Source organism: Glarea lozoyensis, assembly GCF_000409485.1.
Source record: "Glarea lozoyensis ATCC 20868 chromosome Unknown GLAREA11, whole genome shotgun sequence".
Classification (NCBI taxonomy): Eukaryota; Fungi; Ascomycota; class Leotiomycetes; order Helotiales; family Helotiaceae; genus Glarea; species Glarea lozoyensis.
In genome coordinates this window covers 59,820-78,474 of record NW_007360985.1, presented here as the reverse complement: position 1 = coordinate 78,474, position 18,655 = coordinate 59,820, and the positions used below count along the sequence as shown (strand labels likewise).

General features: G+C 46.1%; 6 protein-coding genes across 6 annotated transcripts; 4 read left to right on the top strand and 2 right to left on the bottom strand.

The window, feature by feature from the left end:
• Positions 1 to 372: 372 nt before the first annotated feature.
• On the top strand, positions 373 to 798 carry GLAREA_10940 (uncharacterized protein; the record flags this gene model as incomplete). The annotated part of the gene is made up of 3 exons (XM_008079131.1): positions 373 to 476; positions 522 to 646; positions 695 to 798. 3 exons carry the CDS (start codon positions 373 to 375, stop codon positions 796 to 798), a joined length of 333 nt encoding a protein of 110 aa, XP_008077322.1.
• Positions 799 to 2,730: 1,932 nt separating this feature from the next.
• Positions 2,731 to 4,605, top strand: GLAREA_10939 (beta-lactamase/transpeptidase-like protein; the record flags this gene model as incomplete). Its single annotated transcript, XM_008079130.1, has 2 exons — positions 2,731 to 3,274; positions 3,323 to 4,605. 2 exons carry the CDS (start codon positions 2,731 to 2,733, stop codon positions 4,603 to 4,605), a joined length of 1,827 nt encoding a protein of 608 aa, XP_008077321.1.
• Positions 4,606 to 4,860: 255 nt separating this feature from the next.
• On the bottom strand, positions 4,861 to 7,576 carry GLAREA_10938 (Acetyl-CoA synthetase-like protein; the record flags this gene model as incomplete). Its single annotated transcript, XM_008079129.1, has 7 exons — positions 4,861 to 4,959; positions 5,008 to 5,295; positions 5,347 to 5,674; positions 5,727 to 5,921; positions 5,977 to 6,298; positions 6,352 to 6,779; positions 6,942 to 7,576. 7 exons carry the CDS (start codon positions 7,574 to 7,576, stop codon positions 4,861 to 4,863), a joined length of 2,295 nt encoding a protein of 764 aa, XP_008077320.1.
• Positions 7,577 to 9,068: 1,492 nt separating this feature from the next.
• GLAREA_10937 (GroES-like protein) lies at positions 9,069 to 10,175 on the top strand (the record flags this gene model as incomplete). Its single annotated transcript, XM_008079128.1, has 1 exon — positions 9,069 to 10,175. The coding sequence occupies one exon, from the start codon at positions 9,069 to 9,071 to the stop codon at positions 10,173 to 10,175; it is 1,107 nt and encodes a 368-aa protein (XP_008077319.1).
• Positions 10,176 to 10,635: 460 nt separating this feature from the next.
• On the top strand, positions 10,636 to 11,772 carry GLAREA_10936 (Tryptophan synthase beta subunit-like PLP-dependent enzyme; the record flags this gene model as incomplete). Its single annotated transcript, XM_008079127.1, has 3 exons — positions 10,636 to 10,823; positions 10,872 to 10,986; positions 11,032 to 11,772. The coding sequence occupies 3 exons, from the start codon at positions 10,636 to 10,638 to the stop codon at positions 11,770 to 11,772; spliced, it is 1,044 nt and encodes a 347-aa protein (XP_008077318.1).
• A 6,192-nt stretch (positions 11,773 to 17,964) lies between these two features.
• On the bottom strand, positions 17,965 to 18,495 carry GLAREA_10935 (uncharacterized protein; the record flags this gene model as incomplete). The annotated part of the gene is made up of 1 exon (XM_008079126.1): positions 17,965 to 18,495. The coding sequence occupies one exon, from the start codon at positions 18,493 to 18,495 to the stop codon at positions 17,965 to 17,967; it is 531 nt and encodes a 176-aa protein (XP_008077317.1).
• Between the last annotated feature and the right edge of the window lie 160 nt (positions 18,496 to 18,655).

Here is an 18,655-nt window from a genome sequence, read left to right as displayed (position 1 = left end):
AGTTTGACTCAAAAGTAGACATGGAATTGTACCCGAGACGATGTTTTCAAGTGATTCTGTCCAGACGATCAAAATTAATTAGGCCGAGAATGAAGGAGTTACGCCTATTTGCATGTTCGTATGGACATTGAGATCAGCAGAACAAATTTATCTCACGTACTGATGCTAGTTGAGGTATATTCAGACGACTAGGTGACGAGGCCTCGTCATTTCTAATGAGTCTCTACACATCTCTTGACAGTTTCTCCGCTATATAAGACCAGCCATTTCCCCCTTCTAACAACTTCCTCTTCACCCTTCACCTCCTCAATCACCATCCACCTTACTCCTACCAATACAACCTACCCGTCTTTGCACCCCAAAACCATCAACATGCAGTTCACATCCACCGTCCTCGTTGCTCTCCTCACCTCTCTCACCCTCGCCGCCCCCCAAAAGAACTCCAAACTCAATCAATACGCCACCATCGATGACTGGTAACTCTCTCTCCCCCCCTCACCCCCCATAACTCACACCCCTAGCAACAACGACCGAAACATCCTCTTCCACGCCTCTCCCTCCGAGGGTTCCTGCCACGGCGTCGATGGCAAAACAGGCGCGTTGTATTTAGTCACTGGTGATGGCGCTGCGGGTGCTTATTTTGTTTGTAAGTTGTAATCTAGGGTGAGTAAGTTTGAGGGCTGATTCGGTGTAGCGAAAACCACGGGGGATTGTAAGGGGGATGGGCCGACGCTTGCGCAGGGGACTTGTATTTCTCCGAATGGAGCGGGGAGTATTGAGTTTGTGAGACCTATTTAGGGGAGGCGAAAAAGGGTTGGGTGGTGTGGGAGATATGAGAGAAGGGTAGATGGGAGGGAGCTGGGCGCGGTACTTATTCAACATTATGTATAGAGCGTCTGAGTCTGTGGAAATATAATAGGATTTTGTAAGGAACATACGTCTATCTGTGATTGAATAGAAGAATCTTTATGTTAAGAACTTCGAACAGACCTCGCACCACAATCTGCTTCTCGCTATGCACGCTTAGTAGTCCAACCTAACTTCCGCAATACAGCTCTTACTAGAACCCCAAATCACGCCAGATTCCAGATGATGCACAGTTGCACCATCTTTATGAACGGTATCTACAAACTTGATCAGGGATATTGAAAACGTGGCTGCTTGTTTACATCAAGAGCGTGGACATTGAAGTTCGTAGGAATGAGCGATGTTTGTTTAGTTTACGTTTACTTCTAAGTCATACGTTGTTTGCAAATACAGGGCGCGAGTTGTAGCCACGACCCTAGTCAAGCACTATATGGAGAAGACGATTGAATTCCTAATGCCCGGCAAGGAAAAATCTCTCTTCGTGCGAGCCGATGTTTGGGACAGGGTGGAAGGGATGATAGGAGTTTGCCTCAGCAACGGGTCAAGATATATTGAAGCTTGAATTGTGACACAACTGATGAAAAGTGAAGAACAGACGACTAATAACCGTGAGCTAAAATGACATTACTTGATTCCGTCAATGGTAAGTTATCATTTTTGTGAAATTATTAATAGTAGTGTAAAATCAGTTGAGTTGAGTTGAGTCGCGTCTATTATTCAAGTTAAACCCAACTTAACTAATATTCGACTAACTCATAAGTTGTTTGAGTAGTTTGAGTACCTCGTAATTGCAATAATTAATTGTGTTGAACCAGTTACCGATGCAACACCCCATTATCTTTAAGACAAAGAACTCAATTATTTTGTAGACACACGTTAAAAGTTGAGGAAGACTTTAATTAACCCAACTTTCAACCAGGACATGAAGTCTCGTTTTTGCACTTTTGTTTTCGCGTAATTCGTTGAACCTAGTATTCCAACTCTACTGGCTCGGGTTCGGAATCGCTTGAGTTGCTTGTTCACAAAACTTACGTGCGGTGATCTGTTGCTTAGTCAAGTATATAGCTACGAGCGGATCTCTACGTGTGCAGCAGCTGAATACTTTCATGGGTCTGCTTGGTCGTAAGGCAATTTCAGTCATCAAATCTTAGGGTTCACAGGGTCTAGCGTCGATCAATGGCAGGCAGACATTGTAAATGTGGCTGAAGGGTTAGCGAATCATAGCGGAAGGGAACATCTCGAGTTCCATCCGTCTGCCACCTGCAAGTTTAAAACGTGTGTAAACTTGTGTAATCTTTGGGTGAAGAAAATGGTGTTTTCGACCGTCTACTGCATTTGGACGAGGTACACGTCCACAACTTTACACTTCTTAGGTAATTTTAGCCTCTCTCAAGAGATTCAAGAAAAACTTCTTCCAAATTCCCAAAACCACCATCCGAAAGCCACTAAATTGTGTTGTCAATGCTGGCACAAGGATGTGCATTGCGCCTGCTTGGCGCGAATACCCAAAGGAAACAACATCTGTCGGCAACATAATGATCGATCAAGTAAGGAGGAGAGAGACCAGCTCCAGGAAACATGGGGTAAAAGTCTCCATTCGGATGACTGTGCCTCGCTTCCTTATGTCAAAGTTCTTAGTGGTCGCGTCGTATCGTTGGTAGCGTGCGGCGTACGACGTGCCACACATACAATTGAGGCTCAATGACGTTTAGCGAGGCGGAGTTTCATTGATAGAATTGAGTTACGAGAGGTATTTTGTATTAATATGAGATGAAAGCCCAAAGTTACATTCTATTCGAAAGATAATCATCGTGGATTTTACTTACTCTCATCCTCCTGATAATTTCTCCCAGTCACGCAACAATGAAGTTCCTCGTCGCTAAGCGAGTTTTGTGCTCACTCATACTAACACCACAACTCACCACAGCGATCAAACAATGTCCCTTCCTCGGCCCCGACTTCCCATCTCCCAAATCCCTCCAAAATAGCACAATCTTTCAAACCGCCCTCACAAACCTAACCAGCACCCTAAAATCCGGTCTCCAAACCGCCCAATTCTTCCCCAACACCACATCCCTCTCCGTCAACATCTTCTCAACACACACCAACACCTCCCTCTACAACTACCAATACAGCGCACCTACACTCCTCACTTCAAATGGCACGCATGTCGTTGACGCGGACAGCATTTTCAGGATCGGCAGTGTGTCGAAACTGCTCACGGTTTATGTGTTCTTGATTGAAGCGGGGGATAGATATTTCAATCATCCGATTACGGATTTTGTTCCTGAGCTCGCGGAGGTTGTACAGGTGCAGGATGCTGCTGCGAATGCGGCGGATGTGGTGGATTGGAGGGCGGTTACTGTTGGGAATTTGGCGAGTCAGATGGGTGGGATTGCGAGGGATTGTAAGTTGATGTTTAGTGAGCTGTTATGAGGAGAGCTAATAGGAGTAGATACTGGGGATTTGCTGTCGGTTCTTGGGAAATTCCCGGCTGGGAGTGGGATTCCGCAGTTGAATGCTTCGGATTTCGTTATTTGTGCTCAACCAGGATTTTGCACTCGAGAAGGTCAGTTTCTCACCTCCCTCAACACTCGATATACCTACAAACCACCAGCAACAAAATACTACCCTTGGAACCACCCCCAACTAACACCCCCAGAATTCTTCCTCACCCTAACCCACCAACGCCACCCCGTCTTCGCCCCCTCCACAACCCCCATCTACTCCAACACAGCCTTCCAACTTCTCGGCTACGCCCTGGAAAACATAACCTCAACCCCCTTCACCACCCTCCTCACCCGCTCCCTCATTACCCCCCTAAACCTAACCGGCACCTCCTACCAACTCCCCCTCTCCGTCCCCCGTGGCGTCATCCCCTCCCCAGACCCGTCCACCGCATGGGGACTCCCAGGAAATGACTACAACCCCGCCGGCGGCTTCTACTCGACGGCAAACGACCTCGCTGTCATCGGCCGCTCCATCTTAAGCTCGAAGCTGATTCCCGCGCCGATGACGAGGCGCTGGATGAAGCCGTTGACGCATACAGCGGACCTGCGGTTCTCTGTCGGCGCGCCGTGGGAAATTGAACGGATTAGTCTCCCCGCGCCACAGGAGAAGGTCGTAGATATTTATGGGAAATCTGGGGATTTGGGGTCGTATCACGCTTCATTTGCGGTGATTCCGGATTGGGATGTTGGATACTCGATTATCATCGCTGATGCGCCTGGTAAACCAAGTGTGCTGAACCATGCCGTGCGAACGCTTGTCAACGAGCTTGTACTCCCCTCAGTCGAAGAAGCCGCGAGAATTGAGGCAAATGAGAAGTACGCTGGTACATACCGTAGCGAGACTCTGAATTCAAGTATCACGCTCGTCACGAACCCAGGGAGTTTAGGTCTCGTAGTCACATCGCTCATCAGCAACGGCACGGATATGTTCGGTATTTTCGGCCTGCTACGCGGGAATTTACCGGCAAGCAGTATCAGTATGACGCTTTACCCGACTGGACTTACGAATTCGGTCGGCGGGAGAAAAGAGGCGTGGCGCGCGGCGATTGAGAATAATGGCGAGAATCAGGGGACGGGGATCTTGACTTGTTCGACGTGGGCGACGGGGGATTCGCCGATTATTGGCGGGGTGGCGGCGGATGAGTTTGCGTTTGTGATGGGGGTGGATGGGAAGGCGACGAGTGTAGAGAGTAGGGGGTTGAGGGGGAGTATGTTGAGGGTTGTTTAGCTAGGGAGAATTGTGTAGATAAGCAGTGTTTGTAATTATGTAATGATAAATGTCAATAAGTAAAAATAGATCTGAATGGTAAGAATTGCCAGTAAACAGAAATAAAATTGAAATTCTGGTTGGAAAAACAATTTAATGTTATTAGTAAAAATAGATTTGAAAGCCAGGCATAGGAAATTGAACAAACTCGCTCCCTATCCAACGCCACTAGAATACAGGGTATCCTTCTCGCCTCTCCTCAGCTAGTTAAATCAATTATCTCCCTTTGCCTGCCTCGTAAGCGGCTTCAATCTCAGTCTTGTACTTCTCGACCAAACCTCTACGATTCAATTTATTGGTCGGCGTCACCAGACCCTACACAAGTCAGCATTGCACCCATATCCCTTCCTGGATATGACTTACATTAACAGGCGTCCACTCCTCATCAGCAAGCACCACACCAGTGACGATTTCCATACTCGCCAATCCAGCTTTCCGACCAATAGCCTGGACTTGCTTTAGGACTTCCGTCTGGATCTTGGGATCATGGACGAGATCACCGATTCCATGGCCCTCAACACCAATGGATTCGGCGAGTTTGATTAATGCTGGTTCAGCGGGGACGATGATGACGATTGGGTTTGTCTCGGTGATGGATGCGTAGACGCAGAGATTCGCTACTACGGTGGCGGAGCGGTAGACGGACTCGAGCTGGTCAAATATCAGTTGTGATCTCAGCGATTTGAGTGGTGAGGGCTTTACCTTCTCAAGAGCAATATACTCCCCATTAAGCGTCTTCACCAAATTCTTCTTCCGATCAATAATCTTAATATGGCCATTCTCGTCCCACTCCCCAATATCACCCGTCTTGAACCAACCATCTTCAAAGGCGTCTTTAGTCTGTTCTTCATCCTGGTAATATCTTTGCGTGACGCTAGGGCCGCGAATCCAGATTTCGCCCTGAGGACGTGGGGTGTTAGTCGAGAAGTATCCTGCGTCGGGGAAATCTACGAGTTTGATCTCGACTGTGGCTGGGATGTCGCCGTGGGCGTCGACTGTCCAGGCGCCAGGGTTGCAGAGGGCGCCCATGCTGAAAATAGTTAGCGAGGATGGATATGGATATGGATGTGGGGAGTATTTACGCAGAGGTTTCGGTCATGCCGTAGCCGTTGATCATTGGTGCTATTGCAAGCGAGATGAAAAGCTGAGTTTCTCTGGCTACCTGCGCTGCACCGTTCATACAAAATCGAAGACGTCCACCTGTTGCAGCCTTGACTTTGTTGAAGACGAGAATATCCAAGAAGGCGGAGCCAGGAAGGCCCTTCGCCATGAGAAATCTATGATGGTTAGCATCTGCTAGGCTTATAGAAGTGAGATCTGAGAATCACTTACTTCTTCATAGCATAAGCCCCCCAAAAGATCTTTTTGGTAAGCGGGCTACCAGCCGCCACTTTAGCCTCGATTCCTTTCTTGACCTGTTCCCAGACAGCTGGAATTCCCACGAGCAAAGTTGGCTGTAATTCTTCAATATCTCCTTTGCAATTGCGGCAGTTGGCTTGAGAGAGGGTTCTGATTGAGCCGTATCCCATAGTTCCACCCCAAAAGAGACAGGCATTTTCGAAAACGAATTCAAATATGTGCGCGAGTGGCAGGTAGGTAAGAAGAGTATCGCCCGCTCCAAGATAGTCGCCTACCGAGCTATCTGCACCAGCAACTGTCCACGGTATTAGCATCACAAAGTACATAACCTTGTCAGTGATGACTTACCGGCTGCCACGACATTACTATGTGTCAGCTCCACTCCTTTAGGTGGTCCACCAGAACCCGAAGTATACATAATACATGCAAGGTCTTCGGGTTTTGGTGGTGTAGGCGCGACTAGATCAACAGCTCCGGTCTGCCTCAGATCTTCATAGCTCAATACAGTCAGATGCTCATGTGACTTCCTCAATGTCTCCAGATCAGCTTCGTCAATTTCAGTCTCAGAATCTGTGTTGTAAATGATGTACTCAATGTCCTTGGCATGATCTAGAGTCTTAATGAACATTTTGATAAGACGTGGCTCAAGATAGATGGCCTTGGCTTTGGTTGCAACCAGAGAGGTACGGAGTCCTTCCTCGCCCAGCGTGTCGTAAGCTGTCACAATAGCCATCGATTGTGACATCGCTCCGTGAGCCATAGACAGCCAATGTGCGCTACAAATATTGTCAGTAAGATATGCGTAAGTTTCGACGGGAATATCAGAGTTTGACCAGTATCACAAACCCCGGGCTGGGAATCTTGACATCACGAACCGCGTTCAGGTTGGTCACTGGACGTTCCATCTCGGAGTCCCGAGCGTAGGAAACAGGGCTTACCTAGTAGAAGCAAACAAATGCACCCTTTCATGAGGCTGCAGTCCCAATTTCCTCAATCCGCTTCCCAGTTGCAACACCAAAGTCTCATACTCCTTGAAGTTGAGATAGGTATACCCGCTGAGTTCAAAGTACGTCCAATTTTTATCAACCTCTTGCACTTTGCCATCCACGACCTTCTTTACTTTCTTGGTCTCGTGATGTGTCTTGATCAGTTTCCTTGACCCAACAGCTCTGAGGTCTCCATATTTTCTGGCGCTCTCTTTCACGATATCAAAGACAGTTGCGATGTTTGCATCATCTGGTGATGTGAGAAGCTTTTCTGGTGACCGGACACTTCTTCGTGGTATGGTTTCACCAGGCACCGAAGGGCTGTTTGCAACCTCAACCGTAAAAGGAGGCTTTTTGGTCATTCGCGCCTCGAGAAATGCGGTTTTCAGGTTCGCCATGGTTGACGATGGACTCGATATCTCTGCTTCAGTTGATGATGATTTGGATAGAATGAAGCAAGATTCGATTTTTGTTGAGGAGATGAAGTCGTTGTTTGCCTCGGCGGCAGTGATGGGTGGCTGTAAGCTTGGCTTTCCAACGTGGATGAGACGTGTATTCAGTCCAATCATCAGCTTACCGAGTGACATGGGTTTACCCCAGAACCCCTTTATATTGGAATGGAGCTAGCCAAGCTAGACTAGCGTCGTAAGCAACGAGCCGGATCCGATTCACGATAGAGTACCAAGTAATCACAGCCAAAAGACCAAGAACTTATTCAGTCTCAATCATACGCGTGATTGATTGGCTTTGCTGGTTGGTGAAGAAGGATTCGGTACACCCAAACGAGCAGTGGTGCAAGCAAACAAGCCCTATTCAACTATCAAAAATACAATGAAGGTAGAAGAAGGAAAGTTGCTGGACCAAAGCTCGAGCAAGACAAATACCGCTGGTTCCAACATCGCTATCGATAGGTAGGACAAGTGTAAATGTCCGGATGGTGGCAGATATGTTCCTTGTCTTGGGAAGAGGAATAGCAGGCCGCATGGGAAAACATGATGGCTTGTAGCTACCTATGTAGATATGGCGGCATCTTTGGACTCCCAAAGGAGATGATACTAATTCATCTGCACATAGAGCTGGATATATTTCCGGGCTCCCGGGCCCTATGGGAAGTAAATTCTTCATGAATAACCCCTCGCAACTCACAGAATTCGCAATCCTCGGGCTCTATCCAGGCCATACAACCGATGATAGATAATCATGTGCATCGTCATTGATTCGGTGTATTCGTCAAGTCCGGGCCCTGTGGACGTGAAAGCAGGAACACCTTCGAAGCTCCATAGTGGAAACTATGAGCATTCCTTGTCTACCAGCGCTATGAGCTTGGAGTGGACCATCTGACCACGTATCTTATGTATATGTTTTCGATGGACAGGGAGTTGATCAACTAGGTACCTTATGTATGTAGTCGCCATCGCAAGGGTCGCAAAATTCGTAGAAAGCCAAACATCCATCACGTGCAGATTAAGGTTACACCAGTCGGGAGAATGCTCGGCGTCGTGCGGCCCGCAAGGTCGCTGCGATCGCGTCCCCGAGTACTCGTACAGTCACGTCTCTAATTTCTCGGCATCGCAAACAAAACAAAACGTTCCACAGAATCAATCGCCTTCATCCTTTCCGAATAGCTACATCGTTGCCCTTCAGAACACCAGAATGAAATGCATAAACGCATCTCGTGATGGCAGAAAACTTCGCATTTCCTAGCTCTACGCCCACTCCTCTCTGGACCAGATGCTGTCCAAAACATCACTATTCCAGGCCGAGATGCTGTTGTCAACCGTCCCCTCGGTTTGCACCGGCGCGTTCGTGAATCTGATAGGGGCGGGTAAATCAGGTTAAATGCAAACTGAGCTTGGGATTTATAGCGGAGATCGTGTGTTCAAAAACCACTGCGGGGCATCGCTTGGTGGGGGTGACGAGCTCCTGGAAGAGGAGCTACAGTTTTCCTCCTTGGGACTGAAGAATACTTTTTAAATCCTTTCTCAAGCTCTCTTCATATACCTTTCCTCGACTTGGATACTCTCATACTTTTGCCCGCGACAAATCATCAATACGAAACAAAATGGCAGAACAAAGCGCATGTATAACCTAATCCTGTTGCATCATCGTCAAAGTACTAACTCTTTACACCAGAATCTTTCCTTCATTCTCAACAAACCATTCGATGTCAAATTCGAACAAAAGCCCAAACCAACCCTATCTTCCCCTCACGATGTACTGGTCGCAGTAAACTACACCGGAATCTGCGGAAGCGATGTTCATTACTGGGTGGAAGGTCGCATCGGCGACTTCATCGTCGAGAACCCCATGGTACTAGGTCATGAATCATCCGGAACCGTCACACAAGTTGGAGATGCCGTCAAGAGCGTCAAGGTGGGAGACCGCGTGGCTTTGGAACCAGGAACGCCCTGCAGAAGATGCACGCCGTGTCTGAGTGGCCATTATAATCTCTGCGACGACATGAGATTCGCAGCCACACCTCCATATGACGGCACACTCACAGGATTCTGGTCATCGCCCGAGGATTTCTGTTATAAACTTCCAGACCACGTTACTCTGCAAGAAGGCGCGCTCGTCGAACCTCTCGCCGTAGCCGTCCATATCGTCAAGCAAGCCGAGATCAAGCCTGGACAAACAGTCGTAGTCATGGGTGCAGGTCCAGTTGGACTTCTCTGCTGCGCAGTCGCAAAAGCATACGGAGCATCCAAGATCGTCAGCGTTGACATTCAAGCTTCGCGCTTAGAATTCGCTGCAAAGTACGCTGCCACTCACACATTCACACCTGAACGCGTCGCCGCCACAGAAAACGCCGCACGTCTTCTAAAAGAAACCGGCCTCGTCGGTGGTGCTGATGCTGTGATTGACGCATCAGGCGCCGAACCCTCAATCCAAACATCGATCCACGTCGTGCGTCGCGGCGGCATCTATGTGCAAGGCGGTATGGGCAAACCAGATATCAATTTCCCTATTATGGCGCTGTGCACAAAGGAGATTACCTGCAAGGGCAGTTTTAGGTATGGGAGCGGTGATTACAAGTTGGCTGTGGAGTTTGTGGCTAGTGGGAAGGTGGATGTTAAGGCGCTTATTACGGGGACGGTCAAGTTTGAGGATGCGGAACAGGCGTTCAAGGATGTTAAGGAGGGTAAGGGGATCAAGGTGCTGATTGCGGGACCAAATGAGAAGTGAGGCGATTTTGCTGGTGAGTTGTTGGATATGGTTGTATGAAGCAGTATGGATGTGATGGTAAATGTTTGATACTCTTACCGCAAGCTTCGACTTGCTGCTCTGACGATTGCACATATTTTAGACTTGAATAAAACATCTACACATTCAACAACCTGCAATAGCTGCTCAGCATGATCGGCTGGCTATGTCAGACACGGTAACGCGAGAGGATGGAGGTATCCCACTTTCGCTGATAGTCATCTTAAGACATGCCTTTATAGTGAGACCCCGCTTTTGATGGCATGCACCCAAGAGAAAGTAATACCGACGTCGGACTACATGCTATCTCGATATGAAACCAGCGGCTACTTTCGGGTAAGTCCTCCTATATTTTAAGCTTAAAAAGACATCTTACATCAAATATCTTTCCTTCTTTCACTCGTAGTTATAACGTTATCTCTACATCAATCCAGACTTCACAATGGATCCAGTAAAGCTTCCAGAACCATTCGCAAGTATCCCGAAAGCTGATTTCCTGTTCGGACCATCACCTATCCACCAACTTCCACGGATCTCAGAAGCTTTAGGGGGGAAGGTTGAGATATGGGCTAAGCGAGAGGATTGTAATTCTGGGATTGCTTTTGGTGGGAATAAGACACGGAAGCTGGAGTAAGTATTCAATTTAAGTGATTGTTGAAAGCTTTACTGACTTTGTAGATATCTCATCCCCGAAGCCCTCGAACAAGGATGCGATACTCTCGTTAGCATCGGCGGAGTACAATCCAACCACACCCGCCAAGTAGCTGGTATAGCTGCCAAACTCGGCCTCAAAGTACAACCTCTCCCCCATACACAAACTCTCACTAACACAACCCAGGCCAAACTCGTCCAAGAACACTGGGTAGACATCACCAACCCCATCTACTCAAAAGTAGGCAACATCCAACTCACCCGCCTCATGGGCGCCTCACCCATCCTGGACCCCTCCCCCTTCGGCATCGAACACAAACCCACACTCGCATCTCTCACCGACTCCGTCCTCGCCGCCGGCGGGAAACCCTATCCCATCCCCGCCGGCGCCTCCGACCACCCCCTCGGCGGTCTCGGCTTCGCACGCTGGGCCTTCGAAGTCCGACAGCAGGAACTCGCGCTCGACGTCTTTTTCGATACGATCATCGTGTGCGCCGTCACGGGCAGCACATTCGCGGGCATGATCGCAGGCTTTAAACTGCTCGAGCTCAAACACAACTGCCCGAAACGGCGCATTATCGGTATCGACGCGTCCGCCAAACCAGCCGCGACGCGTGCGCAGGTGTTGCGCATTGCGAAGTTCACGGCGGCGAAAATTGGGTTAAGCGAGCAGGATGTAACGGAAGCGGATGTGGAGCTCGATGAGAGGTATCATGATGGTGTGTATGGGATTGCCGGGGAGGGGACGGTGCAGGCGATGAGGTTTGGCGCGGAGACGGAGGGGTTTATCACGGATCCGGTTTATGAGGGGAAGAGTCTGGCGGGGTTAGTGGATTTAGTTAAAAGGGGAGAAATCAAAGGGGGGAGGGTGCTGTATGCGCATTTGGGGGGTCAGGTGGCTTTGAGTGCTTATTCGGATGTTTTTTGATGGTTAAGCGAGGGTCTATAGGGGGTTTGTGCTGGAGACATTTCTTGGACTGGTTAGTCCTTTTGATTACTTTTGGTGTCTCTTTTTAGTTTTATTTCTGGTATTTTCTAATTGTGTAGCGATTCTGAGAGTGTCTCGTGCTAGACATAATAATGAGGATCAGAAAGATGTTATTGCTCAAAACTTTTGATAGACTTTATTGTTTTTTTTTAATTTACTTCAGAAAGTGAGAATATGTACTCGATTCACTATATCTAAACATTTATACCCCAGTCTTGAAGTCAAGTGCTCACATCCTCAATCATTTGGCAATCACAACTTCTCATCTCGTCTCGAGTTTCCGATCAAAATACCAAAAAATCACTTCAAGTAACTACATTCATCTCATGTCCTAGAACTTTGAAATCACAGTGAATTATTCTCTCCAAACGCACCTCCATGATTCCCCACCCCTTTCTTCAAACCCCTACAAATCCCTCCCTCCCTTTCTTCCATTTTCACTTCTACAACGTCAGCGCAAACTCCCAGCATCTCAACATTTTTAACATACTACTCAACTCAACATCTCAACTCTAACAGTAAATTAACTTCCACATTTTAACCACTTCAATCTTATCAAAATACCAACATGACAGTCTTCTGCTACATCTGCGGCGCCGGATTTCAAGATGACTGGGCACTCATCCGCCATTTCCGCGAGGTCCATAAGACGGGTGGTGGGATTCCTGTTAATAGAGATAAGCTGGTTTTGGATGAGTGTGTCGTGGAGCAGTGCGAGGAGAATGGGGTTAGCTTTTGCCTTCACGATAGGTGAGTGTTCTTTGAGGGAGAGGATGGGTCTGACTGGAATGTTTGTTGAAGGATGGGTTGGGAATGGAATGGGTATGGTGGATGGAGAAAAGGAAGGAGTATGGTATGAAAGAGGTTGCTCTTTTGAAAGAGTAGGTTGAATAATCGATGGCATTACCAATACATTCCGAATCTCATGTTTACATTGACCACTTGCATCACTCATCTACTAGTATCTTTGTTTTCGAAACTGATTCTCAATACCCAGTAGACTCATTGACACTAGGACACCCGATTAATGATGAATCATGATCAAGGTATCTCATGATTAGGGAAAATGATCTGAGAAATGACCCATGGTGAGGGATTCTGCTTCATTGAGAGGCGCTAGTTGATAGCACTGGTGTACAGCTTCTTTGTCACGTTAACACATTGGAATTATTGTCCCTTTCATGACTGCTCCCATTCAACCATATTGGAGTCCTCCGGGGAGAGTTGTCTATAAGTAACACTTCACGTTGTATTCACCCAACATTCTACACAGAATACTCACATGGAAAGGAGAAATTCTCTCATCCCACTCTGCCACTAACAGTCAAACAGTACAATGATTCAAGGATCCTGCCATTGTCCACAGAACGCACGTGGATTGGATAATTCCACTCATGCTATTCTTTCACGAGCATTCAAACAATACATATGTTCCCAAACCCACAGACCTCACACCAAGTACTCACACGAAGTGGATAAACTCACCCATGTCATTCTTCCACTAACATTCAAACAATACAAATTCATAAACCAAGAGATACCTGCAATTCTACACAGAATACTCATACAGAATGGGTAAATCCACTCATTTCATTTTTCTACTAACATTCAAACAACAGAAAAATTCATAAACCCAGAGACACATAACTTCAACCAGTCTCCCAGAAATCTATAAATTCCCCCATACCTGCCCTTCCTTCCTATCTTTCTTTCTTCCCAAACACAACCAAAATTCTAGTTAGCAAAATAAACACTTCTGCATATTATCCTCTCGTTTAGAAGGTCTTGAAGTTCTTCACACTACAGTAATTCTACACACTTCAACACTACACACTTCACACTTCAACTCACCTGCCCTCAACACCACCATCATGCCAAAATGCTACTGGTGCCCGGTCGGACTCAAAGGCACCACTTACCCCAGCCAAGAGGCACTCCTTGCCCACGTCTCTCGCGAACATCCTGGGGTCGGCGCCCAGGAGAAAAAACAATGCACCGTATGCGGATATGTTTCCCCAAACATGCCTCAAGCTATGTATCATGCCGAATTTGAGCATGGTATTAAGATTGATTATGAGGGGAAACGAATTGGTTGAGCGAGGCTTTGAGTATAGGCACTTGGGGGTTGAAATAAGGAAATCTTCAAAACTAATGGCTCTGCGGGAGTAAGGTATTTGGCGGGTCTGGGTATTCTGGGAGCGGAATTTATGGAGTTTGAGATTTCGTTTAGGGACTTATGGGTTTGGATATTTTGTTAACGGGTTGGGATAGGGATTGATCGTGCTTGGGAGCCTATTTGGCTACTCTCGTATTTGACAGTTTTTGGGATTTTATAAGTATATTGGGGAGAATCAAAAAACACTCTTTTGGAAGTAGATTTCTCTTAAGGGTTTTAATATTTACTGGGGACGGGTTTGGAAAAGGATGGATCGTGCTTGAAAGCCTATCTGGAAACTCCCATACTTGACAAGTTTTGGGGATCTTATAAGCATATTGGGGATGATCGAACAACGCTCTTTTGGAAGCAGATTTCTTTGGCGGTTTCAAGATGTACTAGGATCAGATTTGCAAGTAGTGATACTAGATAGATTACAACAATAAGAGAACTATGGAGTACTATGAGATAGTTGATATGAAACTTTTTACGTTTAAACTTCTTAATGATACAGGGAATTCTTTGTATCACCGCATTACATTACTAGTCGCAATACTATTTTTCACAAATGTATAGATCACTACTTTGCAACCGACTAACCTTCTAGTAAGTCGAGTCCTCTACACGTTTAACCCTTTTACATCTTACATTCACTTTCAAACACTAAAACCTCACCTTAAATAGTTAATTAAACTCAACCCATCATCTCATGACCTCTTAAATACACTTTCCTACACCAAAAACTCACCTCGAATAGTTAATTAAACTCAACATCTCATCCCATGACCTGTCGAACAACCTTCAAATTCACATCTCCAAACAAGCACCCCAAAACCACCCTCCCAAAAACCTATAAATTAGAAGCTCTATACCTCCATTTCCAACTTCCTTCTATCTTCCTTTCAACTCAAACTAAATCAACTTCTCCATCTACACAACCACTTTACACTTTACATTTTACATACATCCACACACCACACACAACCCCCCAAACCAAAATGCCCAATTGCAACTGGTGCGCGGCAAAACCCCCCAACGACGGCGAGCTCTGGGCGCACATCATGAACAAACACCCCAACGTCGGTGACGGGGAGCGCCGACAATGTCTGATTTGCGGCCACTGGTCTACGAACTTGCCGAATGCCATCCATCACGCGCAGTTCGCTCATGGGGTTGTGCTTGATCATAATGGTAATAGGATTCGTTAAACGAGGGGGTACAAGTAATTAAGAGGAATATTAAGAGCTTTTGGGAGTTAATGGTTTTGGATATTTTTGTAGGCCGATTGGGATGTGAAGGAGCCTGTCTCAAGTCTGGTACTTGACGTTACTTGGATTTCCAAACCAGCTAGTCTGGAATTGGAATGGTGATCATCAGACAGGGCGTTTTGGGAAATAAACGTGTCTTTTGGCGGTTTTGGTATTTGTTACGAGGAGTTTGGGAAGTGATATTTGGATGGATTGTAACATGAGAGACGTTCTGAATATTAGGATGGATTGTAACATAAGAGCACTTAGGGATACTAAGATGGATATAAGAGGTGGTTAATATAAAACATTTTTATAATTAGTCGCTTAAATCTAATTATGTCATTTTAACTCAACCGGCATTATTATAACAGCTGCTCAATTCTTGGAGTTAGTTAATTCTTGTCCTTAATCGAATTTTGAAAAATGTTAAGGTTCTTAATATATTAACTTTTACTATCTTTTCTTCTCTTAGAAATAGCTTTAAAATTCCCGAGGGATTAAGCACAAAATAATTAGTCAATAGTATAAGAAGCCAAATGTGACTTGGTTTTCGAACGAATTTCTTGCTATAGATAAATCGTTTTCATACAGGAAGTATTGTAGGAGATCTATTCTTATGACAGAGTATTTCTTGCAACTAATTAATTCTTGGATTGCATTAATGCTTGTAGAAGAGTTCTTGTAACAGATTAACATTTATAATAGAGGAATTCTCGTAAGAGACTAATTCTTGTAATTGAGTAACTCTTGATATAGATTATTTTTTGTGTAAGTATAATTCTCGTTAGATGCTAATATCCTACTAATCTTAACAATCTCCTCGTAGTAATAACCCGATCTTAAACAACACTAGAATAACAGTGTAATTTAACGATATACCTTTTAACGAGTATGAAAGTTTTCAAACAGAATTTACAGCTTTGTCTATTCCTCGTTTAATAGTAAATCAACAATAATTAATACAATAATTCTTGCAAGAGACTAATATTTACAGCCGATACCTTCTAAAGAATTTCGGCTGTGTTAGAAAAGTCATAGACATTAGGGATACACGATCACTTGTTGAAACAGTTGCGAATAATCAATAATTCTTGTTATAGATTATTTATTACGGTACTCAATTTTTACAATCCATCAATTCTTCTTACACAACAATAATTCTTACCCCACATCAATGATCACACCGCATCACATCCCTCAAAAGTCCAGCATCCGCCAAAAGCCTCAATATTCAAAAGTATTAACAATCCAAGATTACTCAGTGAATGATTCAACTTACTATCCCAACGATGGTAATTTGATTTTTGGAGTCCTGTATGACGATTAAAGGGGTGTTCGCTTAAATTGTCAAATTCCCAAAACCCCCCTAAACTCACTCCCTAAATACAGTGGTACTTCGAGGAGGTTAATCAAAGTTCTGTCGAGTCCTAGGGACTCGTCCAGTACTTTCAGGGGAGAAGGTAAGAAATCAACACAACCCTCCCACCCCCAAATTCACCTTCTCGCCTCTCCAAGTCCCCACCCCGAATCCTCTTAGCTAAGCCTTCGTCACGCCATCCGTAGCAACAATGTCCTCTAACTTCTTCATCTTCCGGTTTACATAGAACCATTCACAATATGTCATCGAGACGGCACATGTGACAGGCGAAGCGAGAAATAGGGGTGAGTCACGGAGATGGCGGTTCTGGGTGTTGGAAACGTGGGAAATGATTCTACAGAAATATCCCCCCCACAAGCCGGCGATCCTACGTGCTCTTGAACTTTTTTGGGATAAATAGATTGCACGAGATACACTTGACGAAATACCAAGAACGTCGCTAGAGTATTCTCCTAGGTAATCTACGACCGTGCCCTGATTGTAACGTGCGCCGGTTTATAGGTACGGCTAGGTAGTGGAGGGCATAGAAGATATTGGTAAATGAGAATATCCGATAAGGGAGGAAGAGGCTGTTTGAAAGTAATACTCGTTGTAAGAAAGTTATTAGGGATGTTATGTATTTGGTAAGTAAAACTCTACTGAATATCACTTCACAATAACGAATCACGCGCAAAAGCACATCAGAAATCTCTTCCACGATTTTCATTTGTTAACTTTTCTATCTCCCCTTTCCTCCCTTCCCCTTTCCCTCTCTCACCCCCTCTTCTTCTCCCCTCTCCCCTACCCTCTCCTCTCCTCCTCCTCCTCTCCCCCCCAAAAAACACAAACAACGCACCCGCAAAAAACAAAAAACATGATCAGAGCAATCAAACATCTCACCATCCCACTCCCCCCCAACCCCCTCCACATTAAATTCCATCCCCCCACGTCTAGCGCGGTCATCCCTCTAATATACAAGCTCGAACATGCATATATATATAAATATCTCCAAAACGATCGTGGTGTAAAAAAACTAGAGAAATATGTGATAAACTTTCAGAAAACTTCTTCTATATGCTGGTGAAAATGCTGGAAATATTGAGTTGGTGAATGGTGAAAGAAGTAAGTGGTAAAGACTGTATCGGATAAAGACTGTGGTGAAAGAATGATGTGCCGGTCGGGCTAAAGAATGTGTGTCGAAGTGTCTTTCTAGAGCGTGATATCGAAAAGCGAGTGTGATAAAGAAAGTCGTCGTCGTATCCGAATGAATGTTCCTCCTCGCCCTGCCTATCCCCTCATTACAAGTCCCAAACGAATGTATCCCGTCATCCCATTACTCTTTCATATTCTGTAGATCGATGGTTCAGAATCTACAAGTTCCACCCCCTCGCAGCACGCTTAGCACCACGCAACTTCTGCGCCGCATTATCATTAGGAGTAGCCTGTCCACGTCCACATCCTCCATCTCTCTCCTGCGCAATAATCGGGCCCGCGCACTTCCCAGTATTGAACCCACAGCAGCCAGCCGCGCAATCCGCATCGCTGGTGCAAGGTCCAGTAATGAACTGCGTTCCCGCCGCGACAGCTGGCGCCGCGGCCGGAGCAGCGACAGGAGCAGCGGCACCGCCGGCCGCTGAAACAGGCGTGAAAGCACCGGTGAAGCCGAGAGCCACGGCGGCGTTGTTGTTCGAGACTGCGTTGCCGCGCCCGCAGCCGCCGTCACGACCGAGTGCCACGACGGGACCGGCGCATTTGCCGGTGTTGAAGCCGCAGCAGCCGGCGGCGCAGTCGGCGTCGACGTTGCAGGGGCCGGTGATGAATTGGGTTCCTTGGGCGAGGACTGGGAGGGAGAGGTTGAGGGCGAGGAAGGCGGAGAGGAGGATGGTGCTGATGGAAGGCATTTTGAAGTGTGGAGTTGAAGAAACTAAAAGTTTATTTGGTGAAGTTTTTTTTGGAAAAGTGGATTGAAGATTATGTAGAAGGAATGATGTTTGAAATAATAACCAGTATTAGTTTCAAAGATGTGGTGGAAGAGAATGTAAGTGGAAGTAAAAATTGGAA